This window comes from Lepidochelys olivacea (genome assembly GCF_965140295.1).
Source record: "Lepidochelys olivacea isolate rLepOli2 genome assembly, chromosome: 1".
Lineage (NCBI taxonomy): Eukaryota > Metazoa > Chordata > Testudines > Cheloniidae > Lepidochelys > Lepidochelys olivacea.
The window spans coordinates 206,650,714-206,672,152 of NC_140411.1; the positions used below are offsets into that span (position 1 = coordinate 206,650,714).

The 21,439-nt window shown below is 47.6% G+C and overlaps 1 protein-coding gene across 3 annotated transcripts in view; it reads left to right on the forward strand.

Annotated features, from left to right (window-relative positions):
• The window catches only part of TMEM39A (transmembrane protein 39A), a 33,319-nt gene extending 12,913 nt beyond the window's left edge, over positions 1-20,406 (forward strand). Inside the window, exons 1-10 of one of the 3 annotated variants that reach the window (XM_084612952.1) lie at positions 6,269-6,369; positions 7,161-7,213; positions 9,407-9,600; positions 10,524-10,746; positions 13,945-14,028; positions 15,675-15,829; positions 16,332-16,680; positions 17,583-17,770; positions 18,646-18,766; positions 19,911-20,406. In XM_084612952.1, the coding sequence (XP_084469078.1) occupies positions 9,488-9,600; positions 10,524-10,746; positions 13,945-14,028; positions 15,675-15,829; positions 16,332-16,680; positions 17,583-17,770; positions 18,646-18,766; positions 19,911-20,144 (1,467 nt within the window). In that variant the 5' untranslated portion in view covers positions 6,269-6,369; positions 7,161-7,213; positions 9,407-9,487 and the 3' untranslated portion in view covers positions 20,145-20,406. Of the gene's footprint in view, positions 1-6,268; positions 6,370-7,160; positions 7,214-9,406; positions 9,601-10,523; positions 10,747-13,944; positions 14,029-15,674; positions 15,830-16,331; positions 16,681-17,582; positions 17,771-18,645; positions 18,767-19,910 lie in introns of those variants that run through there. The other 2 variants (XM_084612951.1, XM_084612950.1) reach the window with 2 other exon arrangements.
• The last annotated feature ends 1,033 nt before the right edge of the window (positions 20,407-21,439 follow it).

Genomic DNA, 21,439 nt, shown 5'->3' on the forward strand with positions numbered 1-21,439 from the left:
CTGACGGTTGGCTGTTGATCAGTTTACACCCTGAGGCATGAAGACTGATGGCTCCTGTAATTTTTTCCGTCCTCGCTAGCATAACTACAAATGTCCTCATTCATGCAATTATTTAATCCTTCATTACAATTTTATGAAGCTGTTTGCTTCAACAGCATCCTGCAGCAGTGAGTGCCACAGGATAATTATATGCTGCTGAAGTATTTTCTCTTACCGCTTTTAAAGTTTTGCTTTGTTTTTCTATTAAGGGAAGGATTCAGTAAGAGTGCCAGACTGCCCCCTCCCACCCACCCACATTTTCCCCTCTACCTTAAAGATGGCCAGGTGCCATCCCCACCTCTGAAAGTCTCTTCTTCACACCCCTCCATTAAGGTGGTCTGAGGGAATGGCTGAGGGGTATAAAAATGAGGTGTGTATAGATGTGTCCCAAACTTGCAGCGAGTATGCCCCATGAGTAGCTAAATTGAGCCCCATGCACTTTGCTGTGGGTAGTTTTTTCAGGTGAGATTTTCACAGCCAAACTCCTGTCTCCTGCATGGACACCGAGTGCCGTGGAAGTTTTAAAGAGCAGGTGTTTGTCCCGTTGTCTTTGACCAATACTTTCCCCACCAGTGCCCTTCTTGCCGGCTGTTTTCCTCCTCAGAGATGGATGCGTTTCAGTGGTACTGTGCAGGATGGATAAAAATCAATGATTTTTTTTTAAAAATCAAAAAAATCTGTTTTATTTTTTAATTAAATCGGATTTTTTGAGGCTTTTTTTCCTCCAAAAGCATTTAATCTAAAGATAGTTTTAATTAAGATACATTATAGCTCAAAGATATCTCATCATGGAATAGGGATTATAAATTCTAATTCTGTAGTATGAGACAATATATTCATGTAGTGTTTAAGAAAAGTTTTGTAAATGAGTTCCAATAGTTCATGGATTAGGGACCCAATCTTACGGAGTTCCAGGGGCTTTTGTATAGATTATTTAGGTTAATCTTTCTATCTACCGAATGGGACTCACTGCTAAGTCTAGAAGATACAATCAGAGATGCTTAGTTTTGCAGTTCTCAAACTGTGGATTTGTGTCCCCAGAGATGACATGCTTATTAACAGCAAAATAAATAAATAATATATAGAGGTGAGAAATAACAGACATCAACTCTATTGTCCCTCTGCAAATTTGTGTACACAGAGTCGGTCCCTTACCTCCCTCTAAAGTGAAAAGTTTCAAAAAGTTCAATGAATAGAAGATTGTTGGGGGCAGAATAGATCTGAAGAAGAAGAAGAAGTCTGGAGATAAATGTGAGAAGGGAGGGACAGGCAGTAGAAACAAAAGTGAAACTGTTTGAGCAGCATATTCCAGAAGTCTTGAGGTCTTTCTGAGTGTAGCCTTCATTGATTTGAAATCTACAATACCAGAGGTGGGCAAACTACGGCCCACGGGCCACATCCGGCCTGTGGGACCGTCCTGCCTGGCCCCGAGCTCCTGGCCTGGGAGGCTAGCTCCCGGCCCCTCCCACACTGTCCCCTCACCCCCGCAGCCACACCGCTGTGCAGCGCAGTGCTCTGGGTGGCGGGGCTGCAGAGCCCGGCCTGACTGGGTGCTCTGTGCTGTGCGGCTGTCTGTCCTGGTGCAGCCGCCCTGCCAGCCACCGGTGCTCCAGGCAGCATGGTAAGGGGGCAGGGAACAGAGGGGGTTGAATAGAGGGCAGGGGGGTTCGGGAGGTGGGCAGGGGCTTGGATAGGGGTTGGGGCGATCAGAGGGAGGGGAGCGAGGATTGAATGGGAGCAGGGGTCCTGGGGGAGGCAGTCAGGAAGGAGAGGCGGGGTTGGATGGGGCGGTGGGGGGCAGTTAGGGGCGGGGAGACTGGAGGTAAGGGGACCGAGAGCAGGGGGGTTGGATGGGGCAGGAGTCCCGGGGGGGCCATCAGGGAGCGAGAAGTGGGGTGGTCGGATAGGGGTCGGGGGTCGGGCCATGCCTGGCTGTTTGGGGAGGCACAGCCTCCCCTAAGTGGCCTTCCATACAATTTCAGAAACCCAGTGCAGCCCTCAGGCCAAAAAGTTTGCCTGCCCCCTATACCATACTGTTCTCTCACTAGAAGGAAAAACCTATAATGGCAGCAGGCCATAAAAGAGACACAGCTTGGTCTCATCTATCTCTAAGTTGTGAAGAATATGTATTAAGGTTATAACAACCAACAAGAATGCACTTTTATGTAGAAATCCATGATTAAATCGAGTCTTCCCGATGTAAATCAAATCCACCCTGGTACTGTGTATATATACAGCAAATGAGGCTTTGTCTGCCTTTCATTATTAATTTCTGCACTTTTCCCCGTTTTGGGTCACACACAGAGACTGCTTGATGGCTTCTTTCCATTTGCCAGTATTGTGCTTTATGGTGGAACCCTGCATTAGTCGGCTTGTTACTTCTGAATTTAAATTTTGAAGGGGAGAGGAATTCTCAGTCACTGATTAAAAATGAATCCAGTAGTACTGATCATGTGTCCCCTGACCCTGGATCTGGAATTGATTTGAAACCTTAACTCTAAATTTGCTGGCTCAGTGGCTCTAGAGTCAGACCTTGACTATGCTTTATAATTTTTCTCTCCCTCTGGTGGTTTAATACTCTCTTTATCTGTTGCTTCCGAGTGTTCCATGCAGCGCGGGAACATGGAAAATGTGCTGACTTCAGAGGTCTGCTAACCGGTTATGCCTCCCTGAATGGGGGAGGGGTACAGGGTTCTGCTTCCAGGTGGCAGGTGTGCTCTTTTATTACCAGTGGGAGTTGCAAAGTTGTGTTTTTATTGCTGGGGGCCGTGCAAGCCAAATATTTAGTTTGCAGTCTGACAACCTGTCGGTTATTTCTACATGAAAATGGGTTTGGAAAAATGAAAGTACAACCTCCGTTTTAACTCTTGTGATGCTAGTCCAATGATGTAGTACAAGTACCATCTCAATTTTAGCTACAACAAAGTGACAAAAGCGAGTGGCGTTATTAATGGTGAGAGCACGGGACTGGGAGGACTCTTACCTTCTGTCCCTAGCTTTGTTATGCTGGCCATGTCACCTGTCTTCTCTCTGTCTAAGCTTCTCCATCTGTAAACTGGGCACAAAGACCTTCTGGTTTCAGAGGGGGTGCAGAGGGTTTAAAGCAAGTCAGAAATTGACCCAAATGTCAGGGTTCGCTGCAGAAATTTGTTGAAGAGAGAAAAGCATTTCTTTTTTTCAAGGTGTCTGTAATGTAACTTCACTGATCCTTTAGGCGTGGGATTAGGCTTGTGAGATGAATGGAAGTCTGGGATTAGATTGATGATTGGGGAGCTATAGTCAAGGTTCTTAACATTATTTGTTTGATTTCTGAGGAAAAAATTTAAATAGGGGAGGAAAAAGAAGAGACAGAAATGGAAGGATTGTATATTTGCACAAAGAAAAGGAGTACTTGTGGCACCTTAGAGACTAACCAATTTATCTGAGCATGAGCTTTCGTGAGCTACAGCTCACTTCATCGGATGCATACCGTGGAAACTGCAGAAGACATTATATACACAGAGAGACCATGAAACAATACCTCCTCACATCCCACTGTCCTGATGGTAATAGCTTATCTAAAGTGATCATCAAGTTGGGCCATTTCCAGCAGAAATCCAGGTTTTCTCACCCTCCGCCCCCCCCCCCCCACAAACTCACTCTCCTGCTGGTAATAGCCTATCCAAAGTGGAGAGTGAGTTTGTGTGTGGGGGGGTGGAGGGTGAGAAAACCTGGATTTGTGCTGGAAATGGCCCAACTTGATGATCACTTTTGATAAGCTATTACCAGCAGGAGAGTGTGTATGGGGGTGGGGGGGTGAGAAAACCTGGATTTGTGCTGGAAATGGCCCACCTTGATTATCATGCACATTGTAGGGAGGGTGGTCACTTTGGATAAGCTATTACCAGCAGGAGAGTGAGTTTGTGTGTGTGGTTTTTGGAGGGGGGTGAGGGAGTGAGAGAACCTGGATTTGTGCAGGAAATGGCCCACCTTGATTATCATACACACTGTGAAGAGAGTTATCACTTTGGATGGGCTATTACCAGCAGGAGAGTGAGTTTGTGTGGGGGGGGCGCGGAGGGTGAGAAAACCTGGATTTCTGCTGGAAATAGCCCAACTTGATGATCACTTTAGATAAGCTATTACCATCAGGACAGTGGGGTGTGAGGAGGTATTGTTTCATGGTCTCTGTGTGTATATAATGTCTTCTGCAGTTTCCACGGTATGCATCCGATGAAGTGAGCTGTAGCTCACGAAAGCTCATGCTCAGATAAATTGGTTAGTCTCTAAGGTGCCACAAGTACTCCTTTTCTTTTTGCGAATACAGACTAACACGGCTGTTACTCTGAAACCTGTATATTTGCACAGTAAAAGTCATGCCTTGACTTTTATTTGTTATACTCCCAAAAGCCAGAGGACTTTTCCTTGCTCTCCTCTATCCCTCCTCTGGGTAGGAAGCTACCTTTGTGGCTCTGTCTGCCCTATGCAAAACAGGCATTCCAAACAAACCATTGGTTTGGATACACTGAGCTTCTCTCACCTGTACAGCTACTCATGTCTCCTTGCAGCAGCTGTCCCAAGTGTTCTGCAGGTGGTGGCTGTACCATTCGGTTGCCGCACCTGGGATGAAGTCTGTCATTCAGACTTAGCTGAACGGATGTAGTCTTAAAAGGTCTCTTGCCATGAGAATTGCAACTGGACTTGTTCAGCCAATCCTCTGAACCCCATCCCTGTGAATGCAGTGCCCCATGTTTGGAAATTACACAAAAGCCTCTTCTCCCAGCAGCAGGGCAAGGCAATATGGGGTAGGTACTGGAAGGGTTCTAGCGTGCACGGGTCCTGGTGTGGTTATGAGATGTGCTATGCTGCAGGAATAAATGAGGGGACCTGCCACATTATGTAGTTTACCCCAAGCGAGGGAACTGTCGCAGGGACATAAGAAGTCCCCTGGTCTTTCTCCTCTTCCTTCCTCAGTTGTCTCCAGTCTTCTCTCTGCTCATTCCTTTTCCTTGCTGCTTATCTTCCTTCCCCCACCTTCCAGCACTAATGGATTTGGACACTGGCAGTGGTTCTAGTTCTGGTGACTAGCATCCGGGGGTCCTGGAAATGCTGATAGCGTTCTGTCAGCTGTTGCTGATAGCTCCTTTTGTGCTTACTGCTGGTACTGCTCTTCTCAGTGATTCCACTGGTACCACCTGTTGTGCATCGCTGTGGGAGACGGGGGAAGGGGCATCAGGTCAGCAGTGCACAGCTTCACAGGCATGGCAGCACCCTGGTCGTCATCTCTGCTTATCCAGAAAGCAGGGGCATCCAAGTGGAGAATCACACTCACCTGTGAGTTGTGTATGTACTGTAATGTACACATGCGCCTGTAGGGCACAAGGAGATGGGGTGGAGACAGGAATGTCTATTTAGGGGCTTAGAGGAAGGATACATTTTCTGTGCATGTGATCATGGTGCAGGAGGATAACAGGTGGCCTGTGAGGGACAATATGGTGTCAAATCCAGGTACCTAAGAGTCTCAGCAGAGAGAGCTGATATCTGCCATTTTTGTTCACTTCTTATGACTGAGACTATATACATGAAGCACCCCTGACATGCAGCCACCTGTGGGGTAGAAGGTGGCCAGTCAGGGCACAGCAACAACAAAGATCAGGGGATCTTCACATCTTTTCAGAACTTCAAGTTCATGTCTCCCTTCTCACCAACTAGCATAAACTGCACAATATTGAATCTATCTACCTTGGAAGGACAAAGGGTTGATTTGACTCCTACTGGGGTTTAAATCTGTGGCTGTAGAGAGTGCATGGATTTCAGGCATGAGGACTAGACAATCCCAAAGCCATTCTTTTTAGTAATTGTTTTTTAAGCAACATTACAAGATAATTAAAAATTCTCAATATTCTTATTTGAGAGAGTACATAAGCATATTAGACAACTTTTTTATTTAGTTGTGCTTTTTAAAATGCAATTCTACTCTGAAAAGTGGCTGTGAAAATGGCATCTTGGGATGTTATATTTGTCTCTTGATGACTCCAGATCAAATTACTGTACTCTGTTTACAAGTAAAAGTTTGGGTTTTTTTTCTAACTGCCAGCCCTGCAAACTCAAACTGGGATCTGAGAGCCAAGCTGGGTGCTTTTCAGCTTGCACATCATCACCAGCAACAAAGGCTGTGCATAACAAATACTGCCTTCAATGCGACCCCCTTTTGCCTTGGGTTTCAGAGCTGCAATTGAAAGAAGGTTTTGGCCGTGCATTGGAGCGGTTCTGAGAAACAATTCTACTGGTGATGCACAAGCCAGAATAGATGCCAGCTCGCTCTCCAGTAGCTGTGCTGGTACTGCAGAGGTAACGAGTAAAGAGTAGAACATACTTAGTTTTGTCTCAGGTGAGCAGCTGGATACACGTAGGGGTCAGGTGTGTTGGAATAAGAGATTATGAGCACTGTTACGCGCTTTTCAGAGTTGAACCATACCTTAAATGAAACAAATAATTAAAAACCTTACTATTTTTCTTAAAGGAACACTGGGTTTAAGGCTCAAAATGTAGTTTTCAGTCCAAATTCATTCCTGATGTAGCTGCATTGACTTCCCTGGAGTTAAACCAGGGGTGAATCTGGCCTGTTTGTGTTTATTAAAGAAGTGGGTGGTATGCAAGTTTTACTCTTATTTACACCAGGGTAATTTGAGACTGACTCCACTGAAGTCAATAAGTTATATCCATATAAATCTTGAATAACAGAGATCGGGGGGGTGTGTATTAAAAAGGGTTTTCATATACATTCTTATTTAACAATGGAAACCCTCCAGCATCTGTGCTAAGGTCTAAAGCCAGAAGGTGAAAGTGGCTTTGCTTTCAGTGTGCAAGCTGATAAGTAAACAAACTCCATAAATTGCTAGACACAAATTAGATTTGCTAAATTCTTTGCATGAATTATTGAATATGCAATGGATAACACAAGGAAATAATTTTTTTAAGTGCCCCTTTAATGCCTATAGTTAAATTACAGACCCCTGGATATTATGCCCTCTACCGTACAGCATTCCTTTAGGGAGAATTAGATGAATAGTTTCCCCAGTTTATAAAATAATCTTGTTTTGCTTAAAATGCCTTTTAAAGTTATTCCTTTCATGTTTTAGAGTCTTCCATCCTTCCTCTTTCACAGTTTGTAAGAAGTCTCAGGAAGCTTCAAGTGAGTTCTACAGTATATACTATACCTTCTGTAGGATACATGCTGGTTTGTTATTGTACAGATGCTCATGACTGAAAGTGGCCAGTGGGAAGTCCCCTACATGGCCAATACATCAATTGTACAGAACTCATTTATTAGTGAATTGCCTTACCTAACCTATCACAAGCACAAGTGCTCCACTGAGGGCTAAGTCCGTGGCAAGTTTGAGGTCTAAAAATCATTAGTGCCTTAAGAAAACACAAAAGACAACATCGTTTTCTTTTTAAGGTGACCTTCAAAGGACTTTTTTTTTTTTTACAGTTGAGCTTGTACCTTCTTTTCCTTCATTACAATAGATTTAAAAAAAAGCCTGTGGTTTCTTTTCTGCTTGTATTTTACCTTAAAATATCAGAAACATCAAGTCTAGCCGTCCCTAATTTTGCAGGAGAACTTCTTAAAGGTCTAAAGAAACTACTGCAAGTTTTCATGCATGAATTGAAAAGGCAAAGAGGCTTCCATTCTTCACAATGTTAATTGGTTATTACAGTTCACTTGATATTAACCAAAAAAAAGTTTTAAATAACAATTAAAAAAAAAAAAAACCTTTCTCTCACAGCCCAGATTGCTCAACTTTCACTCTCTTGGCTGTAGCCCTGTCACCATTTCACTAGTTCTCCAGGCACCATAATTTCTTCCACTCTAGACAAAACTTTGAAATTCTACTGTACAAACATAAACCGATTAAAAAAGGGGAGCAGTCTTAGTCCATTTCCCCTCGTTTTTGCAAGCCACCTTTACAGGTGCACATGCAAAATAGTCATCTCAAAAAAGAGCTCAACCAATCTCGTTGAAATTTTATGAAAATTGGCCTTCAGCTGGAGAGTGTGCATAAAACATATTAGTACAAAATGGAAGTTCTTTGAGGACATGTTTAGGGTGGAATGGCTCTTTCATAAGCTGTGTCCATGATGACAGTGATGTGACTTGCTCAACATACTTCTTGGCATCTCTGTGACTCTTTAGGATTTTAAAGGAGGTGATAATTGGCTTATAATTAGAGATAGGGGCCATCTGCAAATTTTAAAGCCAGATCCAAATTTTCCTAGAAGTTTGGGGTGTTCAGATGCAGGGCTTTGATTCAGGCTCCGTTCTTGCTCCAAGGTATTGGAAGGTACACTTTCTTGGAAACTTACAAACAGGTCAAGGTGCTTTTAGTCTGGGTTTCACCTTCAAGACCCTGATCCTGGAAAGTTGCCCAATGTGGAGTGACTTGCAGGACTGAGGCTCCAATTTACAGCTGTCACTCACATTTGTCAATCTGTTAACCATCAAATCCCACTAAAATCCTGTAAGGATAAGTCATAGATATATTTTAAAAACAGTAATCATGGAATTAGTGACTGCTGCACCAGAAGTTCCAGCTTTGTACTATTAATCTGAGCTGCACAGTCGGTGGATCCATTTTTCTTTTTTTAAAAGTAAACGCATGATAGTTTTCAGTTTAAAGAAATTAATAAATTCACATGCATTTAAAAAGCTTGCTTTTATAAGGGCAGAGTGTGATAGTAAGACATTCACATCTCTCTGGGGTCATTTTCTTTGCCAGAGTAGAGTGAGATGCTGTTTTGCTAAAACTAGCTGTAAACTAGTCAATGGCTGACACTGTTTGACGTCCAGTGTACACAGAGCCTCATTTTCCACCAACTTCAAAAACTGTTTTCCAACTGTAAATTGTTTTAGAAAATTATGGAGAGCAGTTATCTTTCACAGTTTCTTACATTGAAGCAAAGAGAGGTTCATTTCATTCTTGCTGTTACACTAGAGCACATAATTCTGCTTTGCTTAGTGACTAGAGATCATCTGTCCAGCTTCTCAGCCAAGAGGAGGTTATACTATTCATTGGCAATTCATTTACACAATCACTTCTTAAAGGCATAGTGCTAATATGTCTTAATGTTTACCTGTAAGCACTGTTCCATCCTATTCATTCAGGCAGACAAGGGACCTAAGATTGTTTTAAAGGGTCAGTGGCCCCAGGGTACCAATATTGGGGTAGGGTATTGGTAGGAGTCCCAGGTTTGCCAGTAGTTTCTGTGCAAATAAATGTGGCTTCTTTCTGGATGGGTTGACCTGGTCTCAACTGTGAGGTGGATCACTGGAGGTTTTCAGCTTAATTAATACTGCTGTTCCTCCCCACCTCTTTCTCCCCTGCAGAGCTGGGAAGGCTTTTGGGTTGTTGTCTGGGTCTCAAGGCAGAGCCTGCTGGAGGCACTGGAAGTGGATCGGTTCCTGGTCATGCCCGGTGGAAGGAGGGGACCCAGTCGGCAGCAGCTAAGCCGTTCAGCTTTGCCTTCTCTCCAGACTTTGGTTGGCGGGAGCTGTGGCAACGGCACTGGTCTGAGAAACAGGTGAGGACAAAACAGTATGGCCAGCAAGACACTGAGGAGGTGAGGAGGTGCTTTCTAATGGTTAGAGCAGAAGCCTGGAAACCAGGAATCCTGGGTTCTGTTCCAAGCTCTGTGAAGCAGTCTTACCTAATGGCTGAAGCAGCAAATTGGTAGACCAGAACCTTGAGTTCTTTTTAGTGGCACTGGGAGGGAGTAGGTCTAGTGGTTAGAGCACAAGCCGGGACCCAGGATTCCTGCATTCTATTCTTGGCTCTCCGAAGGAGAGTGATCTGGTGGTTAGAAGGGAATTCCTAGATTGTCCCGCTGGCTGTGCCACTGACTGACCCATTTCCCTGTATGTCTTCTTTCTGTTTTACATTTTAATGTCTGTCCCAAAGAGAGAAAATGTTCACAAGCATAGCATTCCCCTTGTGTCACTGGAAAGGACAGAGTGATAGAGACTAGGAAGGCACAATTCTCATCTGTTTCCCCAGCAGCAAGATTGGGGGCCATGAATCCTAGAACTGTGGAATAATGTGTCAGAGCATAGGCGTGATTCTCCCTCTGCTGCAAGGTGGGAGGAAAGCTAGAACAGAAGGGTGTATAAGGGGAGATGCGCTGCCACTAGGGTATGAGGTTGGGGAAGTAACTTCTCTTCTTTATGCCTTAGTCCTCCTCTGTGAAATGGTTATAATAATCCTGGAGAAGTTGAGAGGCATCTATGGAAGAGGCCAGGGAAGAGTGTTGACTGTGTTAAGATGAGCAGGGAGCATCTACTTTCCCTGTGCCAGATGTGTGAATGATGCAAACTCTGGTCAGCAGGGTTCTGCTTTCCTTAATCCCATGCCCCCCGCACCATTCAGTATCACCCTGAAACCTTAGGGAGGCAGCGTGAGCCAGCACAGGATGCTGACCCTACAATTAATGGCGTCTGTCTGTTTCAGGAATGGTAGTGCTATCAGCCTCTCAGCTCCTCCCATAACGGCCCTGATCACCCCAGAGCCTGTGCGTCACTGCCGGATCCCTGACCTGCCACTGGACGGGAGCCTTCTCTTTGAATTTCTCTTCTTCATCTACCTGCTAGTGGCGCTCTTTATTCAGTACATCAATATCTACAAGACTGTCTGGTGGTATCCCTACAATCACCCTGCCTCCTGCACCTCTCTGGTGAGTTCCCCATTGTGACGTTCCCCTGGTGTTATCTGAACCGGTGATCTGCTAGGTCACTCCAATCCTCGACTCTGGGAGCCAGTCTTACCATGCTCTGCTGTGAGAACCCCCACTCCCGGGCTGTTCACGCACAGCCTCAGGCATGTAAACTGCTCCCAGCTACTTGAGTGAGCACTTTTGGCCGACCGCTGCTTGGATTATGCAACCAAATGATGCTAGCCAATATCTCCAGTCCCAGACACAACCCTAGGAACCTCCATCTTGCAGTGTACAGTTATGTCAGCTGGACGCTACAAGCTTATATGAGTTCGTCAATTTAGCAAAGAAATTGATATATACCAGGCTTGTTATCCCAAGGGGAGTCTCTGACATGCTTCAAACCAAACACACTGCCTCAGGTAGAATAAACCAACAAATTTATTAATTACAAAAGATAGATTTTAAGTGATAAGTCAAAGCACAACAAGTCTGATTTGGTCAAAGGAAATAAAAGCAAAACACATTCTAAGCTGATCTTAACACTTACAGTGCCCTTTCAAATGTATATGCTTCTCACCACAGGCTGGCTGGTTGCCCTTCAGCCAGGCTTTCCCCTTTGATCAGCTCTTCAGTCGCTTGGTGGTGGTGTCTGTAGATGGAGGTGGAAGAGAGAGAGCATGGCAAACATCTCTCTCTTTTATCATGTTCTTTCTTGCCTCTTGGCTTCCCCCCCCGCCCCACCCTTCATAGTCAGGTGAGCATTACCTCATTGTAGTCCCAAACTGACCAAGGGGATGGGCGTGACTCACTTGAGAGTCCAACAGATTCTTTTGTTGCTGCCTAGGCAAGTGTCCTTTGTTCCTGTGAGGCTGGGCTGGGTTTGTCCCATACATGCCCTGATGCGGTGTGAACTGCCCCTCTGCTCCTAGAGAGTTTTGCCTGGGCTTGTTTTAAGCCATGAGGACACATTTTCAGCCTCATAACTATATACATGAAATTACAACCTATAACATTACTTCAACAACAGTGCTCAGTGCATCGTGAGCCTTCCGAAGACATCCAACATGACAAACTTTGCATTGGATACCACTCAATTCTATTATAAGGATGAACATGGGGGTGCAGGGCATAGGTGCCGACTTTAGCTGGCACTGGTGGGTGCTCGTGCCCCACTCAAGCTCCCCCCCGGCCCTGCCCCAACCTCCCCCCCCCCGGCCCTGCCCCAGCCCCTGTCCCATTCCAACCCCTTCCCCAAATCCCCACCCCTGCCTCCTCCCCTGGGCGTGCCGCATTTCCCCTCCACCACCCTCCCTTCCAGGCTTGCACGCTGCAGGCCTGGGAGGGGGAGAAGCGGAGTGGCAGCACGCTCAGGGGAGGAGGCGGAGGTGAGCGCGGGGAGGGCTGTAGGAAGGAGAGGTGACCTTGGGGGCGGGGGGTGCAGAGGAACCGCTCCCTGCCCCAGCTCACCTCTGCTCCGCCTCCTCCCCCGAGCGTGCCACCGCTCAGCTTCTCCCCCCTCCCTCACAGGCTTGCCGTGCGCGAAACAGCTGATTCGCAGCAAGCCTCGGAGGGAGGGAAGGGGGAGAAGCGGAGCGGCGCCGGAGTCCTCAGGGGAGGAGGCGGAGGTGAGCTGGGCGGGGGGGAGCTGCTAGTAGATGCTGAGCACCCACCAATTTTTCCCCGTGGGTGCTCCAACCCTGGAGCACCCACGGAGTCAGCACCTATGGTGCAGGGTGTTCTCCTGAGGTACAGAGCATCACACCCATCCTCAGAGAGCCCGTGTCTCCTCATTACGTAGCTTCACCTCGTGGCTCCTTCAATCCAGAGATCGATGAGCATTTGACATAAATGAGTGAAATAAGCCCCACAATCTGCCAATCCGGTAGGGTTATAGAGGTGAAGAGACTTAGTCCCTTAGTTGACCTGCAAGGTCCCTTAGCGGAAATTGTAGATGAAAATGTTGATCTGATATTTACCAGTTCTAGTCCGCACCTTGGTTTTGGAATGGAGCAAAGGGTCTGTTAGACTCCTGGCTCGTGGAGTGGCTACTCCTGTAGTCAAAACCAACTGAGACCAACAGAAACCAATTGAAGAAGATAGCTGGAATTTCCATGAGAGTCACAGAGCAAATCAGCAGCAGAGTTACACTGATATACAACAGCTGAGGATCTCCACTGACTTCAGCTCTCCTGAGTTTAATGTAGGCCTTAAGCACCAACATTGCCTTCCTGAGTCACACTGGGTTGGCCCAGCAAGGTGAGCATCCTGCCTTAGGGTGGTGGCTTATGCCTGATGCTTCCAAATTGGACAAACCTCCTCAGAATGCACTTAGCCAGTTAAGCAGTACTGCATATGGGGTGGGTGGTAATCCTTCTTCGAAGCATGAGGTTTTGATTTGATCTCTCAGTATTCATACCTATAAACATTATTGGCAATGAAATTATTTCGCTGTTCTTTTGAAATTCAGCTACAGTACAGGCCTGATCACTCTTATCTGTGAAGAAAGAATGTTCTGTCTTAGATCTTCTCTGTGAAATCTACCTTACTTATCTCATCTCTGCCCCTATCAGAAGCCAAATGTTCTCATTCACTCGAGGAACTTCCAGGTACTAGACACAAAGTTCAGTGGCACTCAGGCTTAGCCCGTTGGACAGCTGTACTGGCAGTTTCCAAGGACCCCAAAAGCTGTATCTAATTTGATACTACTGCAGCTGCTGCTAACTTTAATACAGAGCTGTGGCCTGTGGAGATGACAGTTCTCAAATCAAGCTGGAGTATTGCGTGCTGGAACTTGTGGTCTCCACAGCCCATATTGCTGCCTAAAGAACAAGACAGGCTGCCTTGTTCTGGGAACTGCATTTTGGAAACCCCTTTTCTGGTTGGTAATGTTACCTTTCCAAGAGAATTTGTGCGCAGTGCTCCTCAAGATGCTACGGACTATAGATCTGTCTTTGGCTCAGGGTTTTCTTTCTAAGCTGTAGTTGTTAAGGGAGCCAGGACCTGTGTATGGTGCATGTCTTGCTTCCTCACTCCCCGGGGGGATCCGGTGTGACAAATTTGCTAGCTTCTCTTCCCCCCACAACTGGCAGACTTGATGCTTGCTCATCTGAGCTCCTGGTTCTCCCCACTCCAGCCAGCCGAGCAGCCCCACCCCCGCCAGGTAGGTTTCACTGGTGCCTTCTCCTGGTGAAAACCTTTTTCTTTTTCCTCCTTTAGAATTTTCACCTCATTGATTACCACCTGGCAGCGTTCATCACGGTGATGCTGGCACGGAGGCTGGTGTGGGCCCTCATCTCCGAGGTAACATTCTGCAGTTGCTTCCTCTACCACGTCTAGATACTTGTCCTAGAGAGGTCTTTAGTGAGCTGAGTGAATTCATGTGTGGGGAGGAACAGCCCAAATGTCCAACACCTCAGTATGGCTGTGAAGGGCTGAGCATGCTGCTTTGATGGTGCCCATGGAACTCCCCCTTTACCTCTGGGCTGTGCTCTGCTCCCTGGCTCCCACCTGCCCTGTAGCATTCAGGAGCATCCTGGCCTTTGTGTTCTCTCTTTGAGAACTGGAAGGAGGTGAAATGGTCTCACTTCCTCTGTGGGAGTCATCTGGCTGCTGGCATTTGGGAGGAGCAGCGAAGGGAATTGCAATAGTTGAGGCAGTGAAGGAAAGAATAGGTTGCTCAGCCAAGGCTAAATTTTGATGATATTCTAGAGGGGAAAATAAGAGATTTCCAGACAAGGGAAATGTCAGAGATTCAAGGGAGTTCAAAGTCATGGCTAAAATGGGTATAAAATAAAGGCTGAGAAGTTAGTGAAATAGGAAGCGTGCATAGCTGGTAGACCTGCTCTTCTTCAGCTCTGGTTGCTTTTCAGAAGCCTCCCAGGAGCACAACATTGATTTTACTGAGAATTGTGTCTGTGTATTTGAGGGCAGAAGTGGTCCAAGTTTGGGCTGGGAAAGATCACTTGGGCTGCCAACAGTTTTGCAAATGAAAAGACAAGTAAGTGTTGGAAGCTCTAGCCACTGGGATAGTTAAAGCTGGGACAGACAAAACATTGGAAAATGTACAGTAGGGAGCAATCCTGCCCTGTTCAGCAGGAGACTGGATTAAGTGGGACCTCAAAAGCTCTTCTCCGTCTCCGAGTTCTATCTTTTCCACTTAAGATATCGTCCTCAGTAATGCCTCCCCTAGACCATTCTTGGATTTCTATGATAATGGGGCCTTGAAACCCCTTGCTGAGGAATCTCTTATATGGCCTGCTCAATTGCTGACTCCTAAGAATTTTTTCTTAATGTAATCTGCTCTGACCTCTTCAGAGACCACAGATAATTCCTTTATTGTAATCTTGAATGCATCTTCTCTTTGAAAGACTGCAGTCTGTAAATATACTGGAGTAGGGGGAGAGAATGTTCAAGATGCAACATGTGTCTCGTCATCATGGAGCAATAAAGGGCTAACAAAATATTTGTTCCCTACTTTGCAGTTCAACTTTAAAAGGCCCTGTTCTAGGAGTAACCTAGCACAGGGGTCATCAACCTTCCACATGTGGCCCATCAGGATAACCAGCTGGCGGGCCGCGAGACATTTTGCTGACGTTGACCATCCGGAGGGATGGCCCCCTGCAGCTCCCAGTGGCTGCAGTTCGCTGTTCCCGGCCAATGGGAGCTGCGGGAAGCTGCGGGCTGCAGGGATGTGCTGGCCTGTCACTTGCAGTGGGTTCAGGCTGGGCTCTAAATAGTCACTATTATTTTGGATTGTCCCAACCAACGAATGGGCTCGAAGAGCTACCTCCCAACACCCCTCGCCATCTCTGTTCCTGGGGAAGAGGGCAGCAGTTACTCCACTTCCAGCTGGAATCCTGCTGACCCTCTTTCTCCCCATCAAGTGCCTGCCACATAGTCATACCATGGCACTAGGTAATTCTTTCTTCTGGGTTTTGAATTTGCAGGCCTCTCAGGTGGGCGCAACGTCAGTGATTCACTACATGGCACTGATTATGGCGCGCCTGGTGCTGCTCACGCTGTGCGGTTGGGTGCTCTGCTGGACTCTGGTCAATCTCTTCCGCAGCCATTCTGTGCTCAACCTCCTCTTCTTGGGCTATCCGTGAGTATTGCCCTTACTTTGGGGAAAGGACAGGGCCATGAGCCCCAGTGGAGGTGGGAAATGCGTGGCCTCAGCTATGCTGGGAATGTTGTACAGAGAAAAACTGCTGACGTGTGACCCATGTTGGAGGGGTGTGTGGTTAGAGGAGCTCCTGGCTTCTGAACTCCAGTTGGGTAGGAGTGTGTGGGGGAGAAGGTGTCTGAAGGAGAGGAGAGCCATTAGCTCTGGCGCCATGGAGAGAAGTGGTGGTTGTACTGTTAGTAGTAAGTGGGTTTATTGAACCTCAGATGTGGGCTCACGGATCTCCTAGCCAAGAATTTTAGAGAGACAACTCTGTGCCACGCAGAGGCTCCGTTTCTTATAGGGAGGAGACCATTGGGCTCTGAGTACCAGACAGCGCTGGCTTCCGTGGAGTTTCTCCCTGGAGTGCGCTTGTGTCTGTTCAATGATGGCACTTGGTCTCGCGTGTGGTCAGCAGCCATCTCACCCTCCTTTCCCACAGGTTCGGTGTCTACGTTCCCCTTTGCTGCTTCCACCAAGACAGCAGAGCGCAGCCCCTCCCAACGGACTGCAGCTACCTGGTGCAGGATCAGATGGTGGATGACGGGACCTCAGGCATAGGCAGCCTGGTTAAACCCAAAGACTTCCTCTCGCTCCTGCGGGAGTCCCTGAAAGAACAGTTCAATAACCCTACGGCCATCCCCTCACACAGTTGTCCCCTCTCCCCGGACCTCATCCGCAATGAGGTGGAGTGCCTGAAAGCGGACTTCAACCGCAGGATCAAGGAGGTTCTCTTCAACTCCCTCTTCAGTGCCTACTATGTGGCCTTCCTGCCGCTGTGCTTCGTGAAGGTAGCTGTTGTCCACCTCGGGCGCTCTCCCCGGCTCTCCCCCTCCTCGCTGCTGCCTCCTCAGTTTTGCACGAAATCGTTGACGTGCCAGATTACTGGTTAATCCCCCTTTTTTCTGTCTCCCCTTTTGGCAGCCTGGATGGTGGAGTGTGGCTGCATCTGGAATGCACTAGTACCGCTCCTGGTTGGCGGATAGGTATTGCCATACACGTGATGCACCCGGGGTCCCCTCCCCCCGTTTACTAACCCCCATTCTCTTCCCCAGACCGACAGATAACTGTGGTCGCGCCACAAGTGGGCCCTAGCTGCCATGTTCACCTCCCAAGTTTCGCCAAAGGTTGGGGCGCGTGTGTTCGGATCTGTTTTGGTTCGACTTGTTGTAGAACAGGGCCAGCAGGGAAGTCTGGACCTGAACCAAAGATCTGCAGTGTTGGTGCCAGGGCTGTGTTTTGGTTCTCTAAATTGTGCCGGGCTCAGTGCCTATGAACTAAGAAATCGGGGACTTTCACCGTCAGCCCAGTTTCTGTTGTCCATTGTTGTGCGACTGGAGCTTGTTAAGATTGTCTGATCATTAATCTGCTGCAATGAAGGGAAAGGGCTCCACAATCCATGGAGCAACCCTGGTCCATGTACACTCCATGGCTCAGCTACCCTTCTGGTATCAGCTGCTGGGGGAGGAGATGCACAAGTACATCACAGGCTGCATCATCCCCTGCCCATTCTCCTCTAGGCCCAGGAGAAGGAACTCTGAGGTGTCTCCTAGGTGGTAACCCTCCGAACTCACTGGCCTGGCAGTGCATGCCTGTGAAGTCTGGAGCTGGTCTGCTGGTTGTACACAGCACCCCCCTATGCTCTCTGCTGTGACATGCCAGTGGCGCTAACCTCCCGTCCGGTCTCTTGCAGAGCACCCAGTACTACGACATGCGCTGGTCCTGCGAGCACCTCATCATGGTGTGGATCAACGCCTTCGTTATGCTCACCACGCAGCTGCTGCCCCCCAAGTACTGCGACCTGCTGCACAGATCAGCCGCCCACCTGGGCAAGTGGCAGAAGCTAGAACACGGCTCGTACAGCAACGCCCCACAGCACATGTAAGTGCAGGCCGGGAGGGGTCAGTGCGCTCTCCCCATTAAACGAGGGCATTCTAAGATGCGGCTGCTGGGTTTACAGTGAGGAAGCATCTCCATTCTTCCTAGGATTAGATGGAAAGGTCATGGGTGTTCTGCTCTGTCTGCACTGCCAGGGCCAGCACTGCCCACCCTCTGAGCGCTGTCAGCTTCCTCGTGGCAGTGCCCTGGCAGCAGTGGCTCTTGTTCCCCTGGAACTCTCTGTCACTCTTGCAACCACCCAGAGCAGTTAGTTCACACCGACCGGGTGGTGGGATGTTTGCCTAACAGCCCCACTGCCGCTAATGCAAGATGCTCTTGGTTTTTGTGGTGGGAGGGCTGACTTTTATTAAAAATAACGTGGCGGGGAGGGCTGACGGGATGACTGAAGCCTTGGGAGGAGGATGAGAGCCCAAGCCCTGCTGTAGGGAGGCCCAGCACCTGCTCGCTCAGGGCTCCAGGGTCCCCCTGCTGCCTGCGGCGGCTTGGAGCTGCATGGCTTGGAGCTGGTGAGGGGTCCCCTGAAGGCTGAGAGCTCCGGCCCTGCTGCCCCAGGGCTGAGGTGGAAAATGTCACGGAGGTCTTTGGAAGTCACAGAATCTGTGATATCTTATCCTTATTAATGGGGCTCTGCTTGGTCTTATTCCTGACTTCGTCTTAGACTCAGTGTGTGATCTTGTCACCACTCCACGTCTCTGTTTCCCTGAAAGGAATAATGATACTTACCTGCTTTTGGCAGGTGCACTGAAATTCTCTCACGAGACATGAGCTCTTGAGCTGATCAAGGGAACACCCCACCGTTCCCATCACCACCCGCTGCCTCCTGTAGGCTAATGGCACGTCTTTCTTTTTCTCCTCAGCTGGTCAGAAAGTACGATCTGGCCACAGGGCGTGCTGGTGCGGCACAGTCGATGCCTGTACAAGGCCGTAGGGCCTTATAATGTAGCAGTGCCTTCAGACGTCTCCCACGCCCGCTTTTATGCAAGTATCTCTTCTCCTGATATGTCCTCCTGGGAGGGGGGGTTGAGCACTGCTGCAGCAGAGCAGGTGGAGATGAGACTGAATTGAAAGTCAGGAGGAAGGAATAAATTGGATTCTTTAATCCAGCAAAGCCAGGGCCTGGTCCCCCCTTTCTCTTAATTTCCTGCTCTTCATCTCAGGGCCCTCTAAAGTTTTCTAATATGCATTGCAGACTGGCACTCTATACAGAGCTCCATTTCTGCCATGAACACATACTTCATCGATTTGTTGCACTCTTGGTGCTAAACCTCTTACTGAAACAACTGCAGGGTAGTGACTAGCGAAGAATAAGACTTAAGGTGGTTGGACTGCTTTTAGTTTGAGTCCCCAGAAGGCCTGGCTTTCTTTCCTAATTATAGGTCCCCTTTATTTTCTTTTCTCTCGGTTCAAGTAGTTTTGTTTTAAATATATGGCCCCCTGTAGTTTTGCAGACATTTAATTCTAGATGTGGCCCTAGCTGCTGCTGCCCTGAAAGTTGAAAATGGCAAAAGAATTGAAATGCAGAGTTGCTCTGGTACTTTGAGGGCAGAGTGGGAGGGAGAGATGGAGCCTGTATTGTCCGTTGCAGTGTGCACCTAGGTTCGTATGCATGTGTTTGGGGCCTGTGTTTAATACACTGGTGAATCTCAGTTCAGCTCCTAGGAGTGATGTGGCTGTGTCCCAAATGGGCACTCTTGTTGGCAGTCACAGCAAAAAGGCCAGCGATTGAATGAGCCACAGAGAGTGAACTCTCCTATCAGTCAGGGTGAGAAGGGGAAGGGATTTCAGCCCTGGGTAATTGCTTCTGCTGGTTCTGGAGAGAGGGGCTTTCCACTCACAGTGCTCAGCTAACCGGAAAGCAGTGTCAAGTCCAGAGCAGCAGCACGTGCCCCTTAGCCATTCTCCAGAATCGCTGTAGCATTGTTGCCCCGCACAGTAACACATTTCAAAGCAGGGAATCCAGATTGCCAGGGCATTTTTCTTGGTTGCCGGCTAGCAGCTGATCTGGACATTACAGAGTATTTACCCCAATGCCCGAGGCCTTACAACTGCTACAAAAATACTCTGTCGGCTTCTTTACCAGAGCAAACCACAAATATGCTGATTTTTCTTTTCCCCCCTGCAGTTCCTCTTTCACCGTCCATTACGGCTGCTCAACCTGCTTATCCTCATTGAAGGCAGCGTCGTCTGCTACCAGCTGTACTCCCTGCTGCGCTCGGAGAAGTGGAACCACACCCTCTCCATGGCCCTCATCCTCTTCTGCAATTACTATGTCTTATTTAAGCTCCTTCGGGACCGGATAGTATTGGGCAGGGCCTACTCTTACCCCCTCAACAGCTACGGACTCAAGGCACATTAACCTGCCAGATGCACCAAGGGGTGGGGGGGAAGGGGGAGGGAATCTCAGAAAACCTATTTTCGTACAGTTCTATTTTTTTCTTGCGCTGTTTATAAATATTTAAGATATTTTATATTTTGTATACTATTGTTTTGTGGGGTGGGAAGGGGGCAAGTGGCAATTAAATGTCGCTTTATAAACAAGGTGTTATTTTATATATATCTATCAAATCAGTGTGTATATACCGTATTATCTATATCCATACATACAGTTATGTGAAGCAACAGGCTTGTGCGTGTGGTCACTGTGTCTGCTTTGCTCACACAATCGCACCGCCACTGTCTCTTAAGCCCTGTCTTGGGGAGCAGGAGGAGTCTGTTACCAGGTAGAGGACTTGTCTCCTACTATGGAAGTGTGAACAAACCCAGTCATGGAGACTAATCAACAAAGGGAACTAAAACCAGGGGATTTCCAGAGGAATTCCTCTGACTGCTTAGTACCAAGAGCCTAGTGCACAGGCACATGCTGCTCTGGGACATGCATGCCCCTCTGGCGACATAAAGAGAAAAAGCATTTTGCTCAAAAAAGCATTTTGGTCTAGCAGGTTGGTGGCAGGGCTTAGCACAGAAGCTAGGACTAAATCCACAAAGGAACTTAAATTCAGCATTGCACTGCCTAACAGGTGCTCGGGTGCCTAGTAGAATCCACAACCCTGCATTAGGTGCCCAAAAATGGGATCCATAAGAGGCAGCAAGCTGAAACAGTAGCCATCGCAAAGGGACATGAGCACCTCTTTCCAGGTTGGAGGGAAGCACCTCCCTCTCATCATGACCCTTCTCCTTTAGTTAGGCATCTAGCTCATCACAAAAAACAGTGATAGTGGTGCCATATTAGCCCTGGAGTAAGAGCACTTAACTGGGATGGGGGAGACCCAGGTTCAGTATCTCCCTCTGCCTGATGGGGAGCAGGGATTTGAACCTGCATCTTGCACATCTGGGATTTTATGCTGTTGGTCTCTTGCCATACTCCCTGTTGATGCCATACCACTTTGTACAAATAATGGACTGGTCAGTAAGGCCAGAGAATGAGTGATGCTAGTGTTTAACAAGTAGGGTTGACACCACTGGATTTTTCTTTTTACAATGTCACTGGATAATAGTGATTGGTTTTTTTTAAGCACTTTTATCTATTTACATTTTCAGAGTTGTGCAAAATTATGGGGGGTGTCAGACAATTATTTAATAAGAGTTGCTGTTGATTCAGAAAGTTGAAGCTTTTAGGTGTTCACACAAATTGTCACCACCACCTGTCAAAAT